General features: G+C 39.7%; 2 protein-coding genes across 8 annotated transcripts in view; both read left to right on the top strand.

Annotated features, from left to right (window-relative positions):
* The window catches only part of dgki (diacylglycerol kinase, iota), a 78,488-nt gene extending 66,781 nt beyond the window's left edge, over nt 1-11,707 (top strand). For 2 of the 5 annotated variants that reach the window (XM_086146594.1, XM_086146593.1), the window contains 10 exons: nt 126-170; nt 320-389; nt 1,052-1,092; nt 1,172-1,296; nt 1,648-1,673; nt 2,755-2,792; nt 4,714-4,834; nt 6,602-6,638; nt 6,722-6,821; nt 8,044-11,707. In XM_086146594.1, the coding sequence (XP_086002720.1) occupies nt 126-170; nt 320-389; nt 1,052-1,092; nt 1,172-1,296; nt 1,648-1,673; nt 2,755-2,792; nt 4,714-4,834; nt 6,602-6,638; nt 6,722-6,821; nt 8,044-8,151 (711 nt within the window). In that variant the 3' untranslated portion in view covers nt 8,152-11,707. Of the gene's footprint in view, nt 1-125; nt 216-319; nt 390-1,051; nt 1,093-1,171; nt 1,297-1,647; nt 1,674-2,754; nt 2,793-4,713; nt 4,835-6,601; nt 6,639-6,721; nt 6,822-8,043 lie in introns of all 5 variants that reach the window. The other 3 variants (XM_086146591.1, XM_086146590.1, XM_086146592.1) reach the window with 2 other exon arrangements.
* Nucleotides 11,708-14,197: 2,490 nt separating this feature from the next.
* Nucleotides 14,198-18,354, top strand: LOC147233931 (uncharacterized). 3 transcript variants are annotated; one of them, XM_086146601.1, is made up of 7 exons: nt 14,198-14,283; nt 15,456-15,780; nt 16,535-16,639; nt 16,738-16,814; nt 16,962-17,129; nt 17,378-17,491; nt 17,825-18,354. In XM_086146601.1, the coding sequence occupies exons 2-7, from the start codon at nt 15,465-15,467 to the stop codon at nt 17,903-17,905; spliced, it is 861 nt and encodes a 286-aa protein (XP_086002727.1). In that variant the 5' UTR covers nt 14,198-14,283; nt 15,456-15,464; the 3' UTR covers nt 17,906-18,354. The 3 variants fall into 3 exon arrangements, with proteins under 3 accessions (XP_086002727.1, XP_086002725.1, XP_086002726.1); XM_086146599.1 differs by having other exon boundaries at nt 14,225-14,283; nt 15,400-15,780; XM_086146600.1 differs by having other exon boundaries at nt 14,229-14,283; nt 15,400-15,780; nt 16,965-17,129.
* Nucleotides 18,355-18,399: the final 45 nt, after the last annotated feature.

The following is an 18,399-nucleotide window of genomic DNA, read 5'->3' as shown; positions in this document are numbered from 1 at the left end:
TTATAGTTTATTTTTATTTCTAATTCTGCCTTTTTCTTTTTATTATTTATTACTGTTATATTTTCTGTAACTCTGGCACAACAATTTCCTTCGGGATTAATAAAGTTGTTCTTATCTTATTTTAGGATTTACACCAGGCGCCATCTGCTGGCCATCGAGTGCACTACCAGGTGCGAGACGCCGCGGTTACCTTTGAGACGCGCAACGGACTCAAAGTTTGACATGTTTTTATTTCCTCCGTCCCGAATCAACCTGGCTCTCCCGCCGCCCCGAACATTTCCGACCCCCCTGCGTTCTTACCGTGCGTCTCCGTCTCCAGGACGAGAGCAGAGGAATCCCGAGGACCAGCTCAGCCAGCAGACTCTCCTCCAACTGGAGCTTCCTGGACTGTGAGGCGACTCGATAGAACCGCCGCCGATTTCGTTTCGATTAAAAACATTCAGACACGAACGCACAGACGTATGAACGCAAAAATCCTATAGCTTGGCGTTCTCCCCTCCTCAAAGCTCACATTCTCATGTGCTTCGTTTAATTAAGCAGCGTAAGAGTTTAAATAAACAGAGTAATTTATCGAAAAGTTTGTTTGTTTGTTTAGAAGTTTATTAGGACAGTGTACAAATACATTAAGCACAGAGGCAGAGATGTTTGTACCAGATTATAGCTCATAGCTAATTTCCATCTGCAGTCCTGGACAATACAAATATAAAACTGTATAAAATAGACAATATATAAAACATATTAGACAATATATAAAAAGCTGAATTTAATTTAACAAATATGTAATTAAATGCCCTAAAGGTGAAGAAATACATCATGAAGTTCTTTAACAAGACTGTATACATGTTATATAATACATGTGTATTTATATAATTACATTATATATAATTATATAAATCAGAAATATCATCTACAGCAGCAAATTAACCCCTCCCCCCCACATTTTTTTTTTTAAATATATAAAATAAGGCTTGTGTTAAATTAAGGGCCTTAGGTCTAATTTATTGTGTGAGTTTTATCCTTGATATTGTTGTTTTTTTCTGACCCGCCGCAGCCACGTCAGCCGATCGCTTCTACCGCATCGACAAGGCTCAGGTCAGCGCCGGAGCGAGCACACACACACACACACACACGCGGCGTTTCGCGAAGCTCTGAGTCGTGCTTTCCTTTGCAGGAGCATCTTCATTTCGTAACGGAGATTTGTCAGGAGGAGGTGTTCATCCTGGACCACGAGGCGCCCGTGGTGAGCCAGGTGTCGTGCACGGGGATGCCTGATCTGGTGGTGGAACCTGCTGCCGGGTGAGTCAGAGGAACCGCGCGAAAAAAAATAGCACCCAACATAAAGTCAGTTGTTTTGTTTTTTCGGACTTCTCCGCATGAAGGAAACCGGCGACCAAAATAATCAAGAAATTCAATAAGTGAAATTCAATAATAAAAGTATCAAAAAATAAAATTCAAAATTCAATAATATTCAATAATAAAAAATAAATAAATAATAAATGATAATAATTAAATAAATAAATCATAATAAATATTCAATAATAAATATTCAATAAGTGACCAGTATTAATAATCACAACTGACAGGTTATTTCATTTTTTTTTGCAAATCGAAACCTGTATTAATCCCTGTCTTTTTCCCTATTTCTAGAGCTCCCTTGACCCAAGAGGAGCAAGGTATGACACACACACACACACACACACACACACACACACACACACACACACACACACACACACACGCACGCACAGTGAGCCTGTTCTCAGCCTCTTTAACTGACCCATAATATAAATTCTGCTTTTCCTCCAATACATCTGTTGTATGTTTTTGTATCAATGAAGTATTCATGTGTTCTTAAATTATTATAAACAATTTTTTTGATATGCACTTAAATCTAAATCTAATGCACGATGGACTCCGGAGGTTTAGTTTTTTTTTTGTTTTTTTTTTAAAGGAGCGTATCATCCGTCACTTTCTCTCACCTTGTAAAATGTATAAAACCAAATCAGGCCGTTAAAACGCGCTATAAAAGTGCGGCTTGTGATTTTACATCCCAAAATGTGATTTCAGATCTTCTTAGACTACCATCCTAAATGATTTGTAGTTTAACTACATGAGCTAATTCATCCATCATCACGGCTCCTGCTCTTTTCAGATCCTGAATTTATCTTGAAGCATTGGGAGGGGGGGGGAACCACTTCCAGGTTTTTTTCCCCGTGAATTTCCAGATAAAAATCCTGAAGATATTTCCAGAGGATAATTTCAGCCAATTCGGTTCATCTCAAAGCAGTAAATTGCCATTTGTTACATCTCACCGCTCTTGTGGGGGAAACGTACATTGGGGTGTATCTGTTTGTCGCTCCCTGCTAGCGCGCCTTGGTAGTTTCCTATTATTTTTAGACGAGCTCCCGTCGGATACCTTCGGTTGCTCCGCAGCCAAAATGTGCTGAGAGGAAGAACCACCGGAGCAGCCAGGAGTCTGTCTGATCCAACTGCTCCTCCTGACTCTCCATAAGATCCTCTCCTTTCTTTCTGTTCCTCTCCAGAAAAGCAGACCTCATCTTTAAATAGATTCCATATTTTCCCTGTTCCACAGAAAAAATAGCCAATATTTTTATTTTGTAAAAATGTTTTTTTTTCTACCTCAGTACAGGACATTCATTGGTATTAGTATAAAGAATAATTTTTAGAATTAGAATTTTTTTTTTTTTATTAACATAGATCCCTGAAGGTGAGTGTGTGTCTGTGTGTTCACAGCGTTGCTGTCTGCTGCCAGCTCCGGGGACCTATCCACGGTAAAGTACAAAAACTAAAACAAAAACAAAAAAAACACATATAACCTCAGGCCTTTGGCAATTTGAACTCGATGGGAGTCTCCTGATTTAAGCGCGGAGAGGTTTAAGGCCCCTGAACGCTCTCCAAACACACACACACACAGACACACCCAGTTAAAGGGATAGCGTAGCATATAAGAACAAGAACAACTTTATTTATCCCGAAGGAAATTGTTGTGCCAGAGTTACAAGAAAAAACATAACAATATTCAATAACAGTAGAAAATTGTATAAACAGTTAAAAAAAGGGGCAAAACAAGAAATACAAATAAACTTTAAAGTGTCTTAAGTAAAAGTAACAAGTGAAGACTATAAAGTGTCTTAAGGTCATTAGTACCAAGTGAAAGATAGGGAGTGCATTAGCAATATGCTTTTAGCATTTACAATTATGATGCCATCTCTTATAAGATCCATGATGTAGCTATGATGTAACGCATGCCGCGACTCCGTTGCTGTGACGACACCCGGACTGTGATTCCCCTCACAGTCACGGCGGAGCAGGAAGTCCCGGCTGTTTTTTTTTTGTTTTTTTTTTCTGTAAACACACGATGGGCTTGACATAATCGCTTCAAGATGAGCTTCGCTATGAGGAACGTGTTAATGGGATTTTCCAACAGCTTCCGATAACTCCCTCCCTATTCGCCATGATTTGGGAAGCTGTGATGACAAGTCGGAAGAAACGCACGCGTCGCGACGTCACAGACGCGCCGTCGTCGCTGTGATAACATTAAAGAGAGCGACATCCAGCAAAAGGGGATTTAGGTTGCTTCTGCAGCGTCACCCCATGGAGGGGGGGACATCTTTCCCGCAATACCCCGTTCTGTGCCCCCTACACAGCGGGCCGGAAAGCCTCCCAGCCCACCGCGCTGTAGACCGTCTGCCGTCTGCCGAGACACGTCGCTGCCAAGTCGTTCTTTCCCGGTCGTCCCCCGACCGGTATGCTCACAGCCCTGGGTCGATTTCAGATGGCCGCCGCCACAGGGGTCCAGCCACGGGGGGGGGGGACACCACAGACCCCGACAGAACGGTGTCCGACACAACTTGTAAAAGGGACCCTCTGGCCACCCGGCGCGGCAGGGAGCTGCTGCAACAATGGAGTTCATCGTCATACCGTGCATTGTTGCAGTGGCCTTGCTCGATCTAGTCATCGTTCTGCTGCTGAACCGCAAGATGAACAAGAAACGCAGGCAGTCGGCGGCGAACGTCAAACACTCCCTGCCCGACCCCATGGAGGGACCGCCGTCCTACGACCAACTCTTCATCGAGAACATTGAGGTGCAGAGTGGAGAGGAAGATGCTTCTTAAGTCTTGTTAGAAACCTGCACCGCCAATGTACATAGCTCAAGTTCTACCCCTGGAATTTTTCTATGGGAACAAAACAAAACACGATAAAAGCTGGGGGGAAAAAAAAAAAGCCAGACCTCAACGGAACGGAAAAGCGACGACAGCCGAATTCCTCGGTAGGAGGACGAGTTTGTCGGAATACGACTTTTTCGCAACAAGAGCGACTAATTAGCTAATCCATGTTTAGCAGACGAGCCATAGAAATGAGGCAAGTAAGAAAAAAAAAAAAGATCGGACGGACGGGAGATTATTTAGAAAGGAAGGAGGAGCTGTTGTGTGACTAATATAAGTAAGAAAAGCTCGGCCCCTCCACTATGTAATTTAATTTTTTTTAATTTTTTTTTTTTTAAATCTACCGTGAACTGCTTCCACCTGGAAAACCCCCAGCCTCCCGAGGATCCCCGAGGCGCCATCCTCATTTTATCCATCTTCATTTAAAAAAAAAAAAAAAAAAAAAAATTTTTTTTTTTTTTGTTTTGCAGATATTTACCCCCTGTCACTAATACTGTCTTTTGTCTCTTGTGTGTTCCCCCCTTAGCTGTTGGAGTGTGTGAACCGCGGCGTCAGCCTGCTGGTCAGAGACCCCGGAGGCTGCTCGGCGCTCCACCGATCTGCTCAGAGAGGACACGCGGACCTGGTCAGCTACATCCTGCAGCAGGGTGAGCCTGCGGACCCCCTTCCATCCTTCACGCTGTAACCTGATTAAATCTTTTTTTTTAGTACGAGCGCGTCTACTGCTTTTCACATTTCTATCAATAACAAGATAAATGTTGACTGATGTCTTGAACTCAGTTATTCACGGTTTTGGCTAATAGTTTTCCCATTTGGTGGTAAAAGGTCAGCGGCTTTTAGAAAAGTAGAAGCGTCCTCTTTCGCTCGGCGTGTCGTTTAGTCAGCATGGAAATGGTAAATCCAGTGATCGCGGAAGCTGGAAAAAGTCTGCAAACATCTCCGGTGTTGAAATACTGAAACCTCGTCCGACGAGCCCCCGTTGTAAGCAGAGGTGTCAGATGAAAATTGGGCCGCTTTTGCAAGACATAATGGCGCTTTTTGAAAAATTTGAGCAAAATGTTGACACTGAACCCCCAATTGCCGCCGTTGCACTGGTAGATTGGGTTAATTGCAGAGAACAAATTTAATAAATGAAGATATCAAAATATGCAAATATGCAGCTGAACAGTGAGCACGTACAGCAGCCGTAATAATCCATCCTTTATTAAATTCGAAAAGAAAAAAATTATTATTTATAAAGGATAATTTATCCTTTATTAAATTCGAGAAAAAAAAAATGTAACAGCAGTGAAATATGCATTTAATGGTAAATAAACAAAGATATCAAAATATACAAATATGCAGCCGAACAGTGAGCATGTGCAGCAGCAGTAATCTATCCTTTATTAATTCCAAAAAGGAAAAAAATTGATCATTTATAAAGGATAATTTGTCCTTTATTAAATTTGAAAAGAAAAAAATGGAACAGCAGTGAAATATGCATTTAATGGTAAATTAAGATATCAAAATATACAAATACGCAGCTAAACAGTGAGCATATGCAGCAGCAGTAATCTATCCTTTATTAAATTCAAAAAGGATAAAAATTGATCATTTATAAAGGATAATTTATCCTTTATTAAATTCAAAAAGAAAAAAAATGGAACAGCAGTGAAATATGTATTTAATGGTAATTAAAGATATCAAAATATACAAATATGCAGCTAAACAGTGAGCAAGTGCAGCAGCAGTAATAAATTATCTTTTTTTTACCATTAAATGCATATTTCATGTTGCATATTACATGTTAATTTTTTTCTTTTTACTGCTGCTATTTAACTTGCACTGCTACTAACTGCTGCTGTTCACTGCCGCACATGCATACTGCAGGACTGTCTCAGATAATTAGAAATTTGTGATCAAGTTCTTTATCTTCTGTAATCCAATTAAAATAACAAAAATTACTTTTTCATTAATCTAAAATTTTGAAATAGGATTTTTGAGTTTTCTTAAAATGTAAGCCATAATCAGCAATATTAAAATAATAAAAGGCTCGCAATATTTCAGTTGATTTGTAATGAATCCAGAATGTATGACATTTTTGTTTTTGTAAGTGCATTACAGAAGATAAAGACCTTTTATCACAATATTCTAATTTTCTGAGACAGTCCTGTATATCACTTGCACCTTACCTAGCTGCACATGACTAACTTATATCTGGTTTGTGTAAGCTAATACTTATGCAATTGAAATTTCACTTTGTACACACCCAACTCCGCGTGAGTTGCGAAAGGCACTTTCATTCTTCCATCTTCTCGGAAACCGGCGCGGTTTACTGTCCAGCTCATTTCAAATGTAGGCCGCCGCAAAAGCAGGGTAATTCTCAATTTACTTCCTACAAACACACACAAACAGTTTCCTGTGTTCGTCCTCAGGCTCCAAAGTGCTTCTGGATCTGAAGGACAAGGAGAAGTGAGTTAAACCACGGAAGATCTCTTTGTAATGCAATTTTAGAATACATAATAACCTATGTATGTGTGTGTGTGTGTGTGCAGAGGGGACACTGCCTTGCACAAAGCAGCCTCAGAAAAACAACATGTAGTGTGTCGGTTACTGGTGGAAGCTGGCGCGTCAGTGGAGAAAACAAACTTCCAGGTAAGACACGCACGCTTACTGTAAACAGGGACAATGATGTCATACCCGAATGTACGATGGATGTTTACGACGGGGCGTCACCCGGTCTGCCCATGAAAACAAACCATGGCTTTTGCAGTAAGTCATGCGCATGTGTCATTTGGGAGGTGCATGTGATAGCAGATATTGTGAAACCACTTAAACAAGATGGCAGTTATCGTTCCTTATAATCCCCCCCCCCCCCCATGCATGAATCAAATACGCATTTATAAAACAAAATGATGAGCAAATTATGTACTTTAATTTTTTTTTTTTCAATGTCTAAATGTCTCATTTTGGTCTTGCTAATTTGACGTCAAGGGGGCCGAACCAGTAAAATCATGACCTAGAAGTAACACTATGTCCAAATTTTTTCCTTTGTTTTAGTGTAGAGGAGATCTACAGGTAAATTATAAAAATCTTTAAAAAACTTTTTTGAAATGTCATGATACATTATTATTTTTACATAATACTTTATTATGTTATATTATTTTATTACTTATTTTATCTATTAATAAAATATTTTATAGAGCCCAAATTTTTCCTTTGTTTCAGTATAAAGGAGGTAAACAGGTAAATTAGAAAAATCTTTATATGTCATGAACTGTTCCTCAAAAGAATTGATGAAATTACACCCTAAAAATATTGTTAAGTTAAAAGAAAAAATCTGGTCACAGTGGGAAAATTTGCCACAAGAATTACTAGTAAATTTGATTGTTAGCATGTATAAGAGGCGGTATAATATTTACAAGGCTAATGGTGGCTATTCTGGTTATTAAATTGATCTTTTTAATTTTGCCCGTTTTTGCTGTTTTGAAATAAGAAAAGATTGTTTTAACAATGTCACAAGATGTTTCTTCATCACAAAATCTTTTTTTTTTTTTTTTTTTCAAATTTTGATGCAAAAGATACATCGCAAAGTTACTCTTTTTTTATTTTATCCTTCCCGTTTTTGTTTTTTTTTTTGTTTTTGTTTTTTTAAACCCACTGTATAAAACCTTCAGATTTATGTGAGAAAAAACGCGCGGGCGGCACTAACACAAAGATTTGATTTCAGAGGCGGGGGGGGCCACAAAATATTGTTCCGAGAGCCGGTTTACATTTTACACCTGAATGGTTTAATCAGACTTACTAGTTTTTTCCCCTTACAGTTTATGTTTCCCTTTCAAAGACGGACATTAACCCCTTTCCCTCGTCTCCCCAGGGGAAGACGCCAGCGGACCAGGCAGAGGGAGACTCTGAACTGGCAAGTTATCTGAGCACCAAACAAGACACATCCTCAGCCCACGAAGACCTGGAGACAGCTGTCTGAGGACACACACTTTTCTCACACACGCACGCAATCCATCTGCACAGACTCCGCAGCGGACGTAGCTGCCGGCGTCTCCGCAGGCCGAAAGGGACGAATCAGACAAAACCACTTTGGCTCACAACAGCGGCCGAGGAATACGTTTTATTGGTCGACTATTTATTTGTATTTATTTATTCATATTCTATTTATTGGTCGTGTCGATTGACGGATGGAACGATCAGCCGCGGGACGAGGAGAAAAAAAAAAAAAAAAAAAAAACGTTCAGGACGCAAGTGCACTTTGACCGGCCGCCAGTCACGAGCCGACCGGGAGACCAAACTCTGGACGACAGGGGTCAAAGGTCAGACTTCTTCAGTGTTAGGATGAGAAATAAACAAAACTAGGCCCCTTCTAGAACCGATGGATGTTTAAAGGTTTATGCACCCCCTCCCCCCACTCTAAAGATGCGTGCCAAAGACATTACCGGGCGTAGTGTCACAAATCCCCCCCCCCCCGCCCACGACTCTGAAACCATCATCCCTTCCTCCTCAGCATCTTCGTCGCACATTTCAAAGAAGACGGGATATACAAAGACACTTGTAAAAAATAGTACTTCTACAGAATAATCTAATATACATAAGAATATTTCTAAAAAAGATCTACGGCCATCTTTCAAAGGCGCAGTTTGAACTTTTAAAGTTTGGGCTTTGAAAAAAAAAATAATACACACTTTTTTTTTTTTTTTTTTTTTTTTGCAAGTGCTTAAAAGGTTTGCAGCATTAAGAAGCCTTTTACATATCAAAACAAAATAAAACTAAAACAATCCGACCCTATATCAGATTTCAATTGAAATGCTGTTAATTAGTTTGGGGTAATTTATTGCATTTTTTCTTTTGTATGTTTTACTCCTTTTTTTTTTAATTAATTTTCAGGTTTTTAGATTTAAATTATTTGTCTTCATAAAACTGCAATCCCCGACCCCCTCCAAGACAAACGCAAACTACGTCTGCACTTTTTAGTTTCTCCAAAAAACACAAGGAGGTCATTGGGCTTTATCAGGGTTTCAACCTTTATCTTGTTTACATTTCATACTGTTTTGAAAGGTGAAACGGGTGCAGTAGAAAAGGGCCGCTCAGCTGTGACCTCACCGCTTTCAGCGATGATGTCATTGCTCTTGGCGGTGATGTCGCTTTCAGCTTTGGGCTTTTTAGTACTTCAGAGCTGCTGTGGGGGGGGGCAAAACATTTGGAGCGAGAGAAAAATAGGATTTGGATGGTGGGTTTTATATTTTTAGTCTGTGTGAAGTCAAACTGCGTCAGTCGAGGAACTTGGAATCCAGGAATCCAGACCATAACGATTTGTAACAGCAAAATGTCATTTGATTAAAAAAAAAAAAAAAAAAATTTAAATCTCACAAGCACGGTTTTTGTTATAACCTGCTTTGATACGGCAGTCTGTTTCAAAATTCAGTAATTTAATTACAAAGCTAAATTCCCCCCCCCCATCCCATTTGCTCATCTCACTTTTTTTGGACGTTCAAGCCAAACGAGATTACACACCATTTTACAAAAGCGTCAACCAAAATGTCAGGTGAAATTGGGAGTTAAAATTAATGTAATCAGTTATTTAATAATGATTGCATAATTTCACCATCACAAATTTTCTAAAATATTCAATAATGAATGGGTTATATTATAGCTGTGTGCTATTAACGCAAAGGATTAACACAAAATGTGGGTGTTAGGCCATATTATTCTTTTTTTTTTGTCATGTTCTTGCCCAGTGTGTTATTACGGACATTCATATCACTAAAAATTTAAACATCTGTTTGCCATCGCAGACACACACACACACACATGCTTGACCTTTTAGCAGTGTTTGTTTCCTGAGCTGACAATGCCTCTCACATGCAAAGTGTGTGTGTGTGCGTGTATGTTTTTGGAGCCATTCCATATCAATTCTAATGAGAAAAAAGTGTTTATTTTCTGCAGCAACTAAAAACCATAGCGTGAGTGCAAGTGTGAGTTTGTGTGTGTGTGTAAGTGCGTGCGTACATGTGTTTGCTGCCTTTATTCAAGAGAAAACTCTGAGCCATATTCAACGCAATATGAATAAATGGGTCTGTGTGAGTTTCTCTGTTAAGGGTTTACATTACATTAATGTTTTCTAAAGGTCGGGGGCTGCTGAGTACCGAGGAATGTTGAATGTGAAAATTATCTTCAGTGCTGGTCTGTCAAAGTGCTGTTTTGTCAAAGATTGTCTGCAAATCTTTTATTCCCTCTCTTTGTGTGCATGTTTTATCGATGGATGTGACTTTTATTTTGATAGAACCTGATGTGAATCCAGTTGTTACACTGCTTTTCTCGCGGGGGGTTGGAGGTCAGGGGGTTCCCAGGCGTCAGGTTTCTCACCTCCATGTTTTCTCACCGACACTTGGTCGTCATTTCCCGATTTATCAGGTTGTCGTGACGACATCCATCAATTGGCACGAGAAGGAAAATACTTGAAAGACCTGAAACTTTGCTCTAGTGTTATTTGTTACAGGCCCGAAAAAAAATAAGATTTTTTTTCAAGATTACAAGGAAACGTAATTCTGTATCCCTGAAAACTGAGTTTCCTTAAAAATTTTGCAAATAATCTGACAATTAGTTTGAAATGACCTTTAATTCAACCTTTAAATTAACCTTCTTTTTTTTAAACAGCCTATAAGGTTTTGGGACGTCGCGCCCAAACCCCACTTCCTTCTCCCCTCGTCTGAGAGTATTTTTGAGATATATATACAGGAAGCAGGACTTCTGAAGGAACCAATGTTGAATGTTTGGAGAGGATTCTGGGGATGGTGTGTTTTTTTGTGTGTCACCAAAGTATCTTCTGACCCACACACACACACACACACATCCCTCCATTGACTGTATTAAATGGCTGCATGGTGTTTTCACATCTCCCGGGGATTCGATTCATGTTCCACCATTAACTCTCTATTTTTTCGAAAGGTTTTGCACCCACGTTTGCCCCACAAGGTTTTTTGCATTTTCAACTTCCTTGTTCTTTTCTCCTGGGATGGACGATGGGATTACTTGAAGTTTTTTTTTTTTTTGTTAGTTTTTTGTTGGATTGCTTTTTATTTTTATTTGTTACAAGAAGATGTGGTTATGTTGTTTGGATGTTTTTTTTTTAGAAGCAGCAACAACAACTCAGAACCCTTTGGAAAGGAGAAGTCGCTCCTTTGTTTGGGACTTTTTACATATTTATGACTCATACATGCAGCTACGAGTGCAGTTTGACAGGGTTCAAGAGGACGGCCACTGAGCCTCCCGAGTGGCCGTAGCTAGACACACATGTATCTGCTGTAAAGTTTATATTAACACAGAACGATGAACGTGCTGTATGATAATATATTTAGAGGGGGTCCACTAACTGTGACTGTCATTTTGTTTCTTTTTAAAAAGGTCTACTTCTTTTGTTTTCATCACGGATGCTTTTCACCGACTAAACATGACCATCCGATTCACTGCAAATAACAAACTTACTTGTCTTTTCCTGTCTGTTACAAGTAAAATATTCTGCCGAACTGGGAGGAAAGATTCGACTTTATCATCTTTCTTTAAAGATCCACCGTGTCGTTTTTGACCTTGCTGTTTAACTGACTCATTGCCTTGTTCAGATTAGGACAAAAACCCCTGTTGCGAAAAAAAAATGCTTTAAATGATCAAAAAGTACCTTTTTAAAAATTCACCACAGTGTTTTAAAAATAGCACAGATTTTCTTGATATTTTAATACAATTGAAAATGATGCAAACAATTCCTGAAAATTGCATATACACAAAGAATCAATGATTTTCTGAATTTGAATTTTCACAAAATGATGTTTTTATCTTGAATAATATATCCAAATGTATTTTTAAATGTTCGTAAAAGTCAATTTAACGTCTTCCTCATTTCGCTGCGAATTATTTTATTACTTTACAACATTTGAGAGACTTTAACCGCCGCCAGTGAACGCATTGCGAAAGCTATTAGATGGTTCAGACTTTGGAATGTGGAGTGACTCATAATCACATGGTGGCTAACAGAAATCAGCATCAAGAGAAATGTGATACCTTAACATAAAAATCACCTGTTAAATTAACAATGTGTGAGAAATAATGGAAATTATGATCAAGAAACCTGCATAAAAGAGCAAGAAACTATGGAAAGTTTTTTTTTTTTTGGAAACCCCCTTTTCCTATCAAATGGCCCAACAACGAGGAAAGAAACTTGAGATTTTTTTATTTTTCTGGAACCGATCGAGCCGCTACTTTATCAGAAAATAGGAAAATCATTTAAAAAAATATTAAACTGTGTGTGTGTGTGTGTGTGCATGCATTTGTACGTGCATTTCTAACAGCATGAGTTTAATGGGATGTGCCCTGGCATCTCGAGCCAGCCTCCCTTGCTGTGAGCTGCTGGGACTTTCCTGTCAAAGCGTTTCCTCGTCAGGTTTTTACAAACATTGACGAAGCCTCTCCTCACCCTCGTGAGATTTCTGTCATGTGACCCGCCAAAGACAGTGACTCAGATTGTATTGTCAGGGTCAGGAGGCAGTGAAGTTTTCAGGTCACTATTGGAATATTAATAATTACTATTATTCCTATTAAAGGAAATATTAAAATGAAATTTGGCGGTAAGATCTGCATCTGGGTCATATTGAGAAATCCAATAATAACAAATATAACCTGTAAACTGTAACAGTTTTTTTTTTTAAATTACTTATCCTTGGGATTTTGTTCCCCTAGAAAACTAAAAAATCCCTGCAGGAATATTTGAAAAAATTAGCAAAAAAAAACCTAAAAAAAAATACAAGATTTAACCTACTTTTACTTGAAGTGCTTGGGACCTTGCAGAATGTTACATTTATCACACGTGTTGCTCTATGCTAAAAGATGTCTGTGCATCACTTTTATTACATCATTTTTAAGTCACAAAGCAGAATTACATTTTTTTGGGGGGGGAGGATTTCAGTTTAAATGAAAGGCCGACCGTTAAACAGACGAGGAAGGTAAACAAGAGCAGTCTGTTAACTTCCTGTGTTTCAGTTCCATATTCGATTGTCTGGCTGCATGCAAATTAACCTGTTCAATCTTTCAATTTAATTACCCCCTTAGAATTCTATGTTCTACCTGTGTGCATGGGTTTCCCCAAATTCTCCGCTTCCCTTCAACAGTCCAAAACATGCACATTTGTGAATTTGAGAATGAATGAGGGACGAAATGGTTGAAAAGTATAGGCGCCATTCCCCGCTTGAACCAGATAATCGGTATATTGAATGAATGAATGTGAAACCTTTATGCGTAAACGAAACACAATCGATGACCTATTTGTGCCACCGCCTCGTATAAACAGACCTGTTAGCTTGTATACAATACAGAGCTACTAGAATACTGGGCCGATTCATGTATTTTGTTCTTTTTTTATTAGGCTAATGCTTGACAGAGCTGTTGTGTGTCACTGAATGTCTGCATATCTGAATGAGGGCTAACATACACCAACCCCATTTACCCACTCAGTTGATGTGTTGTGTAATTTGACAAAGTGCACCTTTTTTGACACTTGCCACACTTTCATAACATCTTCAAGTACCACAGAAAGAAAAATAAAGTGCATTTCAAGTAATCAGTCATACAACAGATATGAGAAACCTTCAAGTTTAAATAAAAGCTTAGGTTTTTTTCGAGTTATTTCTTTGCCAATGCGAGGATAATTTGGTTCTTTCACAAAAAAAAAAAGTGATTTCTGCTTTTTGAGGGGAATAGCTCGATGGTTTTAAACCATTATTCGCATTTTCTGTGTTCATTCACGGAGTTATTATTTTCATTCCAATTTCCTTGGCGAGTCAGAAAAACAAAATCTGTGCTGTCACACACTGTTACACAATTGTTTTTTTGCGAAACAATTTCCACAAGCTGTCTTTCTATTTCCCCTATTCGGGTGGAAAGCTAGTTTCCCTTTCGGTTCGCCGCCCGGTCAAAATAAGAGACTCGAAGGATCCTACGTCATCACGCACTGCACTCGTGACGTAAGCATTGCTATATAATCATGGGCCAGTTGAGAAACGGCAGTCGATTGGACTTCGAAAAGAAGTGTCTGGCCAGCTAGTACAGTTCTTATTGGAACGTAAGTATTAATATTTTCAAATTTCCTTTAAATCTGCTTTCTCCGAAAAAAAAAAAAAGTTCCGACCCAAAAACGTCATTATCGGTTCGAAAGTTTAGAACCCGTCTTGAGTTGTGTTTGAACGTTAGCTTTACTTTGACCGAATGTTTGATTTGATTAAACCTGCGTCACGATTTGTTTCTTTTACGGGCGTTAGCAAAGTGCAGTGTGGCAGCTTTGCCCAAACGCGCTACTAAAGTATTATCAGGCGTTGAAACGAGGCTGGAAAATAATAAAAAGTAAAAAATAAAGTAAATGACCAGACTCCTAGCAGTGAAAGCCGTCTGTGAACCGATATTTAAATACCTTTAAGCGGCGACACTTGGGCTTTTATTCGGTTTAAGCTCAAGATGACAATCTTGACAAGTGGCGTTGTTCCGTTTCCGGCCACCAGGGGGAGCAAAACAATTCCGAGTTTATTAATTCAACGTAACCTTAATATCAATAAAATTATCAAAAGTGTAAAATAAAATCTAAAATCAACACATTTAATGCCTTTTTTTATTGGCGGGTTCCGATTTTATCTTTCAAAATTCTATTTTTAGAGAATGACTTCTGAAAAACAGGAATTTGCACTGATGAAAGAATTTCAGAAGTGTGCAAAACAGAATTTGAGTCTACCCGAAAAATTGGAGTTTTAAAATATCAGTGATGTTATTTTTTGCAATATTTCAGTGCATTTATTTTCAGACCTTCTGAGAATTTTGTGTAATATTAATTTTACAGATTCTGTTTTTTTTTATGTAATCTGTTGGTCATTTTGATTTCTACCTCAGAAGTGTGCAAAACAGATAGGGATGTCATACCGGAAAATTAGAGTTTTAAAATATTAGTGTGTTATTTTTTGCAATATTTCAGTGCATTTATATTCAGACTTTTGGGGAATTTTGTTTAGTATTACTAATATTACAGAATCCGTTTTTTTTAATGTAATCTGTTGGTCATTTTTGATTCCTACCTCATATTTACTCAAGACGTTTTCCCCTCAATTCTGAAATAGTATGAATTTGGGGTTTAGGAATTATCACCAAATATAAGACATATTTTTGGAAATATAAATGTTTGTGCTGCTTGAAGGTACACACACACAAAGAAAGTCGTGAAAGAGGCTGATGTTGTTTGGTGTCATCCAGGAAACCAAGATGGCAAACGGTCATGTGGAATTCAACGACAACCACATAGCTGAGGAGGACATGGAGGAGTTTTCCCTCCTGAGGGCATACACACAGAGGAGGAGGATAGAGGCCAGGCTGGGGCCGCTGGCCAACACCACAGACTCCAACAAACCCCTTTCGCTTCAGACTGAGGGTGAAAGCAAGCCACCGAAGAAGACTAAGGGTAGGAGGAAGAACTTGAAACGCGTCCTGCACATTTTTGGATGCATCAGACCAATGGAGGTGAAAGATCCCGAGCCTCTGCCGGGGGACGGCGACAGACCTTGGAGTATGAGCAGGGCAGGTGAGGCGGTGCACATATTTTAGAAAACTTTGACTCCTCAGACGTCAGGTAGCAACATCAATCAAAACCTGAAATCAGACAATGTTTTAATTGCCAAATGTACAATGTACACAGGAATTTGATGTGGTAAGTCAAGCTGCTTAGAGGAAGATTTTAAAGAAAGCAGAAATAAGAAATCAGATTCTCCCAACTTATTGCAGTGAGCGGAAGCAGAGGAATATTGAAGCCCCAAAACCGGTGGTTTCCGCTGTCTGTCCTCCTTCTCTGTCCGACATGTTGGTTTTTGCCTGGTTGCGTAGTTTGGGTTTTTTTGATTCGTCAAAAAAAAACTAGAAGCGGCAGCCTGTTAGAAGGTAGAAGAGGAGGTTCTTTCCCTGGCAGAGCAAGTCTTTCTGCTTCCGTGAGGAAAGACTTCTTACAGGAGCGAAGAGTCTCAATGGAGGCGGGTGTGTGCGTGCGAACTGGTAGTGTGATGTCACACCTGGTGAATAAGAAGAAAAAGATTTCGTTATCAGGCAAAAGAAATGTCAGCATTTGATTGAATATGAATCTGTTGTAGTGTTACTGCTCCATCCCAAAAAAAACTGAGAACAGTTAGTATTACCTCACTGATCAATACAACTCGGTGAATTTCAAAACGAACAGGGCAAAAAAGTACCCTAAAATAGAAATACATGAAAAGAAAAATTGACACAATATAAAAAAGAACCAAACCCTGATGTGACAATTACTCACCAGCTTGATTTCCTGTCAGGTGAGACCGAGGAAGACGAGCTGGAGCAGGTGGTGGACACGCTGAGGAAGATCGTCGATGAAATCCCCTTCACTTCTCCAGACATCCAGTCGGATGGGCCTAGCGGTGAGTCGCTTTTTTTGTAATTTTTATTTTCCCCCCTTGTGAAGTGCCGTCTTGTTGCATCTCGCCATGGGGCGCTGACCCTCACTGTGTGTCTTTAGAGGACGATGAAGAAGAAACGCTGGAGCAGCTGATCGGCATTCTGCTGAGGGAGTATGGAGACGACCTCAACGCGAGGGTGAGAAACAGAAAGATCTAAGTTCGGTCAACATGTACCCTACCCCTCCACACACACTCCACCCTGAGGTCACCCCCCACCCCCCAAAAACAGAAAGAAAAAAAAAGAACCCAAACTCAGCACAGGATGTTTTTTTTTTGTCTCAAGCAGGAGGAACTGAAAAAGGCTTTACAAGACACCCAGGGTAAATGGAACTACGGCTTCTTTGACCGGCTCATCAGGACCCTGCTGGGAAGGATGGGCCTCCTGACCTCCGACCCCGAGAGCCTGGGCCCGCACACGTCGCCGAAGACCCACATTGCCCTGACGTGTGAGGTGAGAGCCGCGTTCGACCTCTGACTACAGCCGTCCTCCCTCCTGACCAGGGGTTTGTCTTGTGTAACACAGACTGACTGTTAATTTGTCACCACCCCATTACATAACACACCCACTACTTCGTGTGTGTGTGTGTGTGTGTGTGTGTGTGTGTGTGTGTGTGTGTGTGTGTGTGTGTGTGTGTGTGTGTGTGACAACCTAATCATCAGGTGAGTTGTTAAAATGGCAGTGATTGCGTCTCCCCACAGGTCACAGCCCGCCTTTCTGCCGTCGACACACTCCCCATGAACCGGCTGCTGGGATTTGGAGCTAAATACCTGCACAATCACTTTTTCTCCTGGGCCAAACAGCAGGGCGGATATGTACGTCTGACACACACACTGCACTGAGAAGTCTGAGAAACAATCCACTTCAGTATTTCTCACCAGGGATCCAAACCCCCCCTAAAACTCTTTAGCTGCAAATTCTGGCTTCAAATGTTTGTTTATTGTCCATGAGGTTGAAATCAGTCAACTAAATCTACTCAGGTATTTGAATCTACCAAAATATTACTAAAGGTAAATAACTGAAAAAAAGATGTATTCAGCATATAATTATTCCTTTCAATTGGAGCTACATTTTCGGGTAGACCTGTTCTGAGTCAATCCGTATTTTGAATCTTGATCAATAACGTGATCTGTTCCCCTCGTGTGCAGGAGGCGGCCATTAAGAGCGACGAGGAAGAGGAAGAGGAGGAGGAGGAGGAGGAGGAGGAGGAGGAAGAGGGGAAGGAGTGAGGAAGCCCGTGCTGCTGGATTCCTCCTCGTGTTTTTACTTTTGAGAGTTTCCGCCCCCATTGAGGCGCCAAACAGGCCGGACTATTTGGGAAGATCCCGTCACTGCAGGGGGATGGAGTAAGAGATCTAGCCCAAAAAAAACATGTTTACACTGTCATCTGAAAGATAAACTATTTATTTATGGTGTGAAAAAGACAAGGAATGTCAGGGAGGCATTTAGGGAGGTATTTAAATGCCAATTAATTTTTATTGCCAGTTTAAAAAACCAAAATGATCATCTCATGTTTCAGGGATTTGTATGGATGTTTTTTTTTTACAAATGTTTTCAATGAAGTGTAAATTCTGAGATGAAATCAATAAATTGGCGCCTATTTCTTCTTTTTAAGCCTTTGCACTCTTCCACTTTTTCCAGTCCAAGCAATTATAACAATAAAAGTTCATTACATTTCCTGCTGCAAATCTTTTGTACTTGAATCTCAGTTCTGGGACAGAAC

This window comes from Fistularia commersonii, chromosome 5 (assembly GCF_037954325.1).
Source record: "Fistularia commersonii isolate RoL2024-O1a breed Wild chromosome 5, RoL_Fcom_v1.0, whole genome shotgun sequence".
Taxonomy (NCBI): domain Eukaryota; kingdom Metazoa; phylum Chordata; class Actinopteri; order Syngnathiformes; family Fistulariidae; genus Fistularia; species Fistularia commersonii.
Note: the sequence above shows the minus strand (reverse complement) of the source record. Positions and strands in the feature narration are given on the sequence as shown.

Excerpts from the sequence above, each read along its gene's own strand:
- LOC147233931 (XM_086146599.1), top strand. The coding sequence starts at position 15,435 with ATGTTGTTTGGTGTCATCCAGGAAACCAAGATGGCAAACGGTCATGTG. Across the intron at positions 15,781-16,534 it reads TTGGAGTATGAGCAGGGCAG|GTGAGACCGAGGAAGACGAG; the intron begins GTGAGGCGGTGC and ends ATTTCCTGTCAG. Across the intron at positions 17,492-17,824 it reads CCAAACAGCAGGGCGGATAT|GAGGCGGCCATTAAGAGCGA; the intron begins GTACGTCTGACA and ends CCTCGTGTGCAG.